The following is a 10,536-nucleotide window of genomic DNA, read 5'->3' on the forward strand; positions in this document are numbered from 1 at the left end:
ACTCCACACAGAAAGGCGTCAGGCTGGTTTAACCCAAGGACCTTCTTACTGCAAGGGAACAGTGCTACTGTGCTATTCTTACATTGTTGTTTATCTCACTTATTCTCTTCAGATTTTGGAATCTTCTTACACAGTTTAAATCATTATTGTTATGCATATAGAAAACTCTAAGAGCAATCAGATAAAAGCAAACTAGCCAATGCTGCTTTGGATAATCTTTGGAAGCCAAAATACAGAGGTACTGAAAAGTTTTGCTATTTTTAATGACTAATAACTGTATAGTTTTTTTCTCCTTATCTATCTTTGTCCTTACTGTACAGTGTTATATTATTATTTTTTGTGTTTTATTTATTTTTTTTACCTTTGTGTGTATCTACATTCTGCCATTTGCATTTCACCATGAATACAGATCAAATAAAAAAGGTTTATTTAAATTCTTACTTCTTTTCTGTTTGATCATCACTCGAAGGTTAGACTCAATAGGTATTTTTAATCCGACAAACAGGCAACATCAAAAGACAAATTCCAACTAACTGAATATAACTTTAATGATTTATTACCTAGTAAACAGGTAAAAAGCCCAAATCTTTTTTTTATTAAAGTTATGCAAATCTTAAAAAATATCATCTCTAAAGGTTTTTACAGCTAATTTGTTAAATCTATCAATATACTTACGCAGTTATCCTCAGAGCCAGAGGCGATGAACCGGCCGCAGGGTGAGATGGCACAGGAGCATGGATGACAGCGATTTACATGGTTCTCATAGCGCCGCACACACCTGAGGTAATGATGTTCAATTTAATACATAGCTTAAATAAAAGCAAAAGTGAACCAGTGTCTAAATAATTAACATATGTTGATCTAGTCATTGGGTGACCTGGCGTAGCCACAACAACCTGGAGCTCAATGCTCTGAAAACAGTCAAGATCGTGGACTTTAGAATAAGCACAACCCCATCCTTAACCATTGTTCTGTGTGGCTGTCCAGGTACCACCATGGACACCTTTTGCTTCCTGCTAACCATCATTACCTGTTACCGTCATAACTCATTACCACAAGCTGGAGCTGAACATCACCTCCCTCACCAAGAAGGCACAACACTAAATGTACTTCTTATGACAGCTGAAGAATTTCAGCCTTCCAAAGACAATGACATTGCACTTCTACTCCCCCATCCTTCGGTTCATCCTGTGGTGAGACTGGCTGCAGATCGTCTGTCTCTTCAGGAGATGTACGCTTCCAGATCACAGAGGGGAACAGGAACAAACTTTTTCAAACCCTCCCCTCTGGCTGGAGAATGTGATCCATTAGGACCAGCACATCTCACCACATCTGGTGCTAGCCTCATAATAGCAAGGCCTGGGTCCACCACAGACACACGTTTCCTACTAGTATATAAAAAAAAAGAGGCAAAACAACACAAAAACTCCATCCCCATTAAATGTATACCATTTAACCTAATCGAATACTGTTTTTTTTTTTTTTTATTGCTTTATTCCAATTGCAATTTTGTGTGATGTTGTATATTTATTTACCGGTCAACTTGTCTATGTGTAACACCTGATTGCACAAAACAAATTCCCTTTACATATAGAATATTACTTTGTCATGAGCATTTTCTGATTTGCATTCTATATATGCTCATATTTTGGCACATTTGGTAGTTTTGCCTTGCTGTAAGATCCTGGGCTGAAATCATGGAATGCAGCCTTTTTTTTCCATGAAGCTTGCATGTTTTCCACTCCGCAATGGAGGTTCCCTCCATATACACTGTCTTATCCCCCAAAGTCCAAAAGCATAACTGGTTAAATGTTATTTCTAAATCGTCCACATGTATAAGTGCATGTGCATATTGTCTGCTCTGTGTGTATTTAGGTTTCACTGTGATAGACTGGCCGCCTATCTAGGGTGTACTCGCTTTTTGCACAATGAACACTAGAGATAGGTACCAGCTCCTCTGCAACCCTGTAAAGATAAGCAGGTATAGTACAGAAAATGGATGGATGTCTGACAAACCCATTCAGGTTAAAAAGGGAGGATTTATATGTTTTCTCACACATCCTCTTTAAAAAGATCATATTAACATTTAACATAAAGAAATTTCTTATCTCTGTGCAAAGACTGCTGACATAGGAAAACAGTTTTCACTAACTTAATCTAAAAACCAGGGACAATATATATAGTGGAGCACAAAAGATGAACAGAACTCAGCAACTTCACATTCTGCAGACATCTTAAGTTACTGAACACAAAGAGTTTAGCATGACTCAGGTCTAAATGGAGGAAACATGGAGAAGTCCAACTATGAATGGTACCTTGTGGAACTTGTGGACTTTTTAATTTGGTCTGCAGCAGCATGTAATGCCTTTACAATACCATAATACCATCAACAGCTGGTGAACCTGGGAATCCTATAAAGGATGGCATGCAGGTCTTTAAAGGCATTTTGTGAAGTCATGGTTTTGACATTTATATGTTTGTGTCATTAAGCTGGACTAAGAGTGGGTCATTTTCACCGATGGCCATTAAGAAATCTGATACATGCAGTAGCAGCCAGACATGGATATAGACTTTTGGTGAGATAAACACTTGGGCTTAGTTAGAATATTGATTCAGTAGTTATTTTCCTATTTATAATGAGAACCTTACTTTATTCAATAGTATGTTTTCCTACTTAGAAGACCATTTTAATGTAAGCATTTAGTTTGTTCCTGTGTAAGTCCTTACATCTTATGATAAAAAGTAATTCATTTGCTGAGAGGTGTTGCTTTACATTATTTATATCCCTATTTTTAGTATTAATATTGGGAAAGTGGGTATAAATTTCAAAGTTTAGAACGGCAGATTGTTTTTTTTTTGTTATTTTTTATATTTTAAGCAACAACTTGACATGTGGGAATTATAAACTGTACACCCGCCTCCATGTGGTCAAATTATTATTAGTTGTGATAATCAAAAAAGTAGCTTTCTATCAGTTTGAGAGGTCAGCATATGAAACTCGGTATATTATATAATGATCATAATTTTGGCCTGCAGTAAGATGCTTAACAACACGGCTGTCAAAACTAGGGAGTTTACTTATACAGGAGGTGCAAATTTTTATCAGACAGTAGATTTTTACACAAGGAATTTGATACGAAATCAGCCTAAGACATGAAAGAATGCAAAACTTATTAATGTCTTCTATTAGGCCAAAAAGAACATTGAAAGATCCAAAAAGGTCTAAAAAAATGATCTGTCTAACAAGGACAGCTGTAAATCACAGCCAGAGAACTTTGGAAATTAAACACTTTCCAGTTTAAGCATCAAGTTAATAATATTTGTGTAAGAAAAACGATTATGCAATTTCAATGTGTCATTTTTATACTTAGGAACAGCAAATTGGAAAAAAAAAAAAACACCAACAAACGTCTTGACTGAACATATAAGCAACACATTTAACAAAGGTTTGACAGCTCTTCTAAATAGCCCCATCAGCTTTGTTTAAAATTTCATGGAAAGATTTATGCTTCTAGATGCTGCAGTCCAACTAATTTAATGTTTTAGACAGGGTTTCTTTCTTGAAAAGCTTGAAGCAACAACAGGCCTAAACATAAGAAACTGTAAAAGGTTTTGGTTCATTTTGCTTTTCATAAAGAGTTTTTTTGTTTGGATATCATATCGATACAAACCTCATTGTACGGAGGTCCCACATCTTCACACCATCTGTAATTGCACTGGTGAGGAATACGTTGTATGACTCTGGAGCCTGTGAGGTGAATGTGGACCCCTTTAAAATAAATAAGAATAAATGAATAAAAAACAGATGCTTCAATAAATTACCTTTTAAAAAAGAAAGAAACGTTGAAACTCACATTAAATAGTATAAAAGTGAAAGACACCCAAAATAAATTCAAAAACTTGTTTTAAAATAATAACTTCATTGATTAAAGGTATAGATGACGTTTATTTCCGGGTGGATCATCGAAATAAGTGGCCCTCCTAAATGTCAGTTACTCTGGTGATATGTTTACGTAAGGCCGTCAAACGTGCTCGTCCTGTTAGCTATTTTTTTGTGCGCATGCACACTTTCAGGCATATATTTGTGGTGAGCAACAGTTTCAGACAGTGATTGAAGCTCACCTTTCTCATTGTGATTCTTTGATGATGGCTGAAAGCCATAAGAGAAAAAGTGTCTACGAAGTGTATAAGAAGAAAATAAAGACCTCAGAAGATTCAGCTAAATCCCAGAATGCTTTAATTATGGTCCTAATTAATTTTTTTTGGAAGGTAAAAATTTTCAAGGTTCCAACACTTAAAGAAAGTCATCCAGGTCCTGAAGGAGGAAAACATACCCAGACCATGACACTACCTCTACCATATTTGATCATTTGTGTATGGTCTCTTTACTGAAATGCATTAATAGTTTTATCTCAGATATAACAGGATAGAAAGCTTCCCAGAAAGTTTCACTTTTGACATCTTTGTCCACAGAATATTTTCTCACAAATTTTTACCCTGCCTCTTAACTGTTTACTCAAGAACCTTGAAGTTAACTGAAACGAGTCAGAACTTAACTGCATTAGATGTTTTTTTTGGTCTGGGTTCCTTTGTAATCTCTCATGAGTTGGTGATTTGTTTTTGGAAAACCAGACACTCCTTGGAAGGTTCATCCTGCACCCTTTCTTCTCCCTTTATGGATATTAGCTCTCCCTGTGGTTTCCTGGAGTCTCGAAGCTTCACAATGTTAAATGTCAGTACATTTGTTTGTACAATGCTTTTGTGATTTAATTAGCTTTGGTTTAATAACAGTGTTTTGTATTTATTCAGGTTATCTTTGTTGGATATAAAGATCTATTTACTTATGTAAAACATTTGAAGGTGACAAATAATTTACAAAAAAATAAAAGCTGAAGAGATCTGTAAGAGAGAAAATACTTTTCTTTACAGCCCTGTGACAATCTTTGTATTACTTCTTTAAAAAAATTTGAAAACCCTCAATTATTTTCCTTCAATTTTACTATTATGAAATACTATTAGTAGTTGTGTTGGTCTAATATCATATGTTAAAGTGGAAAAATATACATCTTAGTTCATGGTTGTGACATAAAATGTCAAAAGGTTCATGGGGTACAGGTATTTTTTCATGCTATATGTTCCATATAAAAAAAAGAAAAAAAAAAAAAGAAAAGGGAAACTTAATATTTAAGCCAAAAAAGTTTTCCTACCTTTGCCAGATTCAGGTTTACAGCAATATTTTTACTTTACAACCATTTTTTGTCTAGCTGGAAGCATCATAAACATTTTGGAACAGTTAATCTAGATTAATGCCATTGGAAAAAAAATTACTATTTATCATTTAGAATGGGAACATTTTTTTTTTAAAGTAAAATATTTATTTGTACATTAACATTAAACCTACATAACATTAAACAATCGCCAAAATAACTGCTTGTGAAGCACGACTGTTTAAATCCGGTCAAATTAAAAACAGGATGGGAGAATGATTTCAAAGTATAGGACCTTTGTAAAGTGAGGTTCATGTGAATGATATTGAATAATGAGCTATTTTATGTTAGATGGAGCCGGGTAACATTTGCAAGTAATGAGTAGGATTTGAAACTCTATTCTGAGATTAACCGGCAGGCAGTGAAGAAAAGCCAGCAAAGGGAAAATGTAATTTCTCATGGTTATCTTTTGAGATCACCTCTCTTATTTCATAAAAAAAAAAAAAAATCCTGTGTGAATGTAAATAATTGTAGTTTTAAAACTAAGAGGGGTTTTGAGTTTCTGTGCCTAGAATAAAACTAATTTTCAGCTTAATTTCCCATACTCAAGGGATCCCAAAAAATGCAGTTTCCACCTCAAGTCTAAACATAAAATTCAATTTATGACTTCCAAACCAAGTTATCAGATGATATAGTTTTAGTAAGAGAGAGAGAGAATGCAGCTGTGAGGGTGTTCTTTGTTTAGATTTCCATTAAGAGTGTGAGAACAGGAGTTTGAGACAGCATTTCCAGTTCTAATTTCCAAGAAGTCCTCAGTTCTGATGAGTTCCAGGTGAATTTTACAGGAGGAGGCAATGGAAAATTCAGGAGGAAAGCGTCCTGTTCCTCAAGCGTCAGTTTTTGAACGTCTGGACTGCCCTGGGATGACAAGGCAAGAGGGGAGGGACATCTGATGTTAGTGTGTGTGCAGTGTCCAGGCAGGGGCAATCCCTCTGCTCCACAACTACTAACCCCAAACCATCCAAAGGCCCTCAGGCACTTAGGAAGAGAAGTCCTCGATGCAATAGCCAAGCTGAAAAAACACGCCGCAGGCTTTCTATAGTGTTGCACACAAAAGATGTGATGACAAAGAACGTGCACATCTGGGCAAGAGGAATATAGTCATCTGTACAAGAGTCAATAGCAGCTGAATGAGTTAATTCATGCCAATAACAGGAGCATATGCAGCTAAACCAGGCTGGGCTGAATGTCAAGCGTGCAGAGGAAAACACACAGAAGTAACATCAATCAAGGTTCACTGAATACATGCAGGCATCTGTCACATACAAGTTATATAACAACTTTGAATGGATCATTATTTCAATACTTTCATGAAGGAAATTGTTAGAATACTACTGTCAATATACGTTACTATAAATAACATCCTGAGCTTGAAAGAGGTAAAAGTACCACTTTGGGCTTTACATATCTCATTGTGTTGCAACAAGAAATAGGGTGACCAGATGTCCAATATTGTGCAGGACAGACCACATTTTTCACTTTTGTCTCCCTGTCCCACAAATCTAAGCAATGCCCTGCTAAGGGAAAAAGTAAAAAAAATATATATATTCACAGATGCTTATCCTTAATATGAAGAAAGCAGAGCTGCAGTTTTTGTCACAAAGCTACGCCAGCACTCCGCATCATGACCAACCTGCACACCAGACAGTACCAGATCGAACATATTTATCAATAAAAAATTAAACAGCGTGTCCCATATATGATGTTTAAGCTGAATAAAATGGAGAACAAAAAGAGCTCCATTTTATAAAGCAGAGTAAGTAGGAATCCAGAGTAAGTTCTGGGACAAGTTCCTGCGTACCCTGGTTTTACCATTTTAAAAAGCTAGAAAGCCATTTGCCTGAGTAAAATTATGAAAGCAAAGTCCTCTGTGAAACAATCCTGTTCAGGAGTAGCAAGTAGTCCCCACTGTTATGCTGAGATTTGTACAAGTAGGTGTTGGAAGAACCTTAGCAGAATCACATTGGATAAACAGACACCTATTCCAGCCGGGTATGGAGCGATTGAACCCGACCCTGTGAAGGTAGTTTTGCCCTGACTGCCACAGGGCCGCGGCTACCCGGTCACTGGGTCGGGTTCGGTCGCTCCGTCCCCCGCTGGCTCCCTCCCCCAGTCCGCCGGCCCTGCTGCTGCACTGTAGTTGACCAAATCCCAGACGATTTTGAAATTCCCCCCGGACATTTTTTTAGGTATGAAAAGTAGGACATGTCCAGGAAAAGGAGGATGTCTGGTCACCCTACACTGTACAATAAACTACAAAGTATGAATTTGCAAAAAACAAACAGTGAAAGCCCAAATTCAATTTACATATAAACTGTCACACTATGAAATAGAAGTTTGAAATTAGTTTCCTGTTCCTAATTTTAAGTTCCAAGTACCAAAGGGCATTTAAAACTAAATGAACTAAACTGTTGGTGCCAGAACTGATGGACCCATCACTCTTCTTAAGGAGCATCAGTAGAGAAAGCTTTGGCACATACACATAGAGATACAATGTAATTTAGATAAAGACTTTTCAGATGTTAGAAAAGCCCAGTCAAAGTCCAACTACAAATCTGCAGCAAGACTGACTGAGCTTGTGCTACCTTGAAAAGAAGAATGGACACCACTGTCACACTGGAAAAACAATCTAGAAATAAGTAAAAATGTCTTAAATTAAGCGTATTTACCCTTAATTTGAGTTGGTAAATAAGATGATCCGCCAATGGAATGAGTATTTTTACTCTTAAAATAAGGTATTTAGATAAAATGCACTTTAAATAAGACAATGCAATTGTGTTTTCTTATTTTAAATGCAAATTGTCTTGTTCCATTGGCAAAATGTCTCTTTTGCTTCCTTAATCCGAGAACAAATGCACTTATTTAGAGAAAAAATGACTTATCTAGATTGTTTTTTTCCAGTGCAGCCTTAGATGTGTAAAGCTGGCAGAGATATCCTGAAATACGGATTCAAGCAAAAGATGGATCAATTAAAAATTGACTCACAGAGGCTGCATGAAAAAGAATGGCCGTCTGTCCGGATTTTTATTTGTTAACATTATAACTGTATTTATGAGGCTCTGCCCCCTCCCTCCTCTGAAGAGATCTGTGAAGTTGCATTGTTTGTACTGTAGGCTGACGAACTGTTACATCTGTCAAGGACATTGACCCTGGGAACAGTGCTTCATGGACTTACTTTGCACGTACACTGATGCTCAGATGATACATGCACCTCTCATCCTTCGACCATTCATCCCTCCTCTGACCTATTGTAATCCCTTTCTTTGGTTTTTCTTACTATAAGGGCAGCAACTCTTATGGCAGCAAGGCCTTGGACACCACGTCCCCCCATGTCTGTATATTGTCTGTGTGTTTTGTCTTTTCTTGGATGGGCTGTACCGAAACTGCAATTTCGCCCTACTGGAGTGCCACTCTAGGCTCGGTGACAAATAAAGAAATCTTGAAAAATGAATGCAGATACAGCAAAAAGCTAATGGATTTGCACAAAGTGTGCTTGTCAAATGCCAGCAAACTTTGTCCACATTAGTCTAAGGCAGTCATGTATGAATAAGCCCACATCATGGAACAGCCTCATGGAAAAGTGTTTCTCCAAGGCCATCAACCCCAGCTGGACTCTCCTCCTGCCATCACAGATGACAGTTTTAATCCTGATACAGCTGTAACTTACATTCAAGATGAATTCGACTAATGATTTTGCATCCTGTCTGGCTGTCATTAAAACCACAAAAATGTGTGATGATGACCTTTCACAGTCATACCGCAAACTGACACTTTTATTTCCTTAAAGACGATCTGTACCTTACGTAACTCGCATGTAAAAAAAGGAGCTGTTGATGACTTATGTAATTCTGTGACATATGCCAAATAACAGACCCTTCAAGAGTAAGATGGAAGATAGGGCTCACAGTGCTTATAGATGCCAAATCAAGCAAATTCCGTGCTCTGTGGGTTTGGTCCCCAAGTAATTTGGTCTGCGGATGAAGTGATGAAATGTCTCTGCCTCTATCCGCTTAAAAGGATTTAAGTTTTCTATGAGATTTAATGATACTGCAAATTAGAAAACCTCTCTTAAATACCCTGTAAAAACTTAGTGAAAAAACAAGTAGCATAGATGCGGTTCTTTATATGCATGTTAACACAAATTTCATTAAAGCTGAAGATACATTTTTTTTTCCTGATGGTTTTACAGACAGGCCTCTAAGAAGTTTATAGTTAAACTGTGATGAGTAATGTCAAAACTTATTCCACATTCAATGTGGTGTTTATCCAGTAGCATTCAACTGAAAAATGAATAAATCTGTTAGAAGGAAAGAAAAATGTAGAACTGGGACACAAACCCAGGAGCATAAGTGTGCACACCCTTATACATAAACCAAGCTGTTTAATTCAAGACAAAAATTATTTTTTTTTTTAATAGCACAATTCATAGACAAGATGGTTCAAAGCGATCTTATTTAGTTTCTGCATTCAGTCATCTTCAGTAGGGATCTAGCAGCTACTATCTGCATCAAAATGTGGGGATGCTTCTTTTCCCAAAAACTTGTTCAAACCGTTCTACAAATTTAGAATCAAATTTAGTTCTCGAGTTTGATACAGTTGTTCAAAAACTTAAAAAATACCTTTCTTTAGCTGATTTAGACATATGCTGTTACCTATTTAGATCCCAAAAGACAATTTACATCATGATGTTCAGATTTTTAGCTGGGGAGTATATAAAAAATATTTATCATTTCATCCACGTTGGCGACAATCTAAGTACAAGTTTAAAAAAAAGTAAGCCCAGGGCACGATTCTCTCACCATTCACTTTTACTACAGGTACAGTACTCTTTTGCTGATGTGCGGGACTATTTCTGAGCCAAACCTACTGGAACTGTGGCCAAAGTTTCAGTGATGGTTACATTAATCAAAAAGCAAAAGAAGTGAGCAAATATCTAAACTTTCCTATGACAGCAAAACTTTCATTTGAGGCTACAATATGTTATTCAGAAGAAGAGCTGAGACAAATGTTGTTTGCTGGACATGATATTTGTACAGTTATATTCTACCGAGGACATAATTTAGTGGTTACTTCGAATTGCGAAGTTATTCATCTAAGTTTAAAATGTCTCACCTTATTTTGTGTGATACTGTGGATAGCTCTGCTGTGGGAGTCAGGCAGCACAGAACCAACGGCACCTTTGTTCATGTCCAGAACTTGAATGGACCGATCTGAACAACACACTAAAACAATATCTGAAAAAAAAATGTTAAGAAAAGATATGCTCAAC

General features: G+C 36.6%; 1 protein-coding gene across 1 annotated transcript in view; it reads right to left on the bottom strand.

The window, feature by feature from the left end:
* The window catches only part of wdr27 (WD repeat domain 27), a 61,341-nt gene that overhangs the window by 30,251 nt on the left and 20,554 nt on the right, over positions 1 to 10,536 (bottom strand). Inside the window, 3 exon segments of the mRNA XM_015381985.1 lie at positions 676 to 778; positions 3,672 to 3,769; positions 10,380 to 10,501. Of these exon segments, the coding sequence (XP_015237471.1) occupies positions 676 to 778; positions 3,672 to 3,769; positions 10,380 to 10,501 (323 nt within the window).

This window comes from Cyprinodon variegatus, unplaced genomic scaffold (assembly GCF_000732505.1).
Source record: "Cyprinodon variegatus isolate N-32 unplaced genomic scaffold, C_variegatus-1.0 Scaffold246, whole genome shotgun sequence".
NCBI lineage: Eukaryota > Metazoa > Chordata > Actinopteri > Cyprinodontiformes > Cyprinodontidae > Cyprinodon > Cyprinodon variegatus.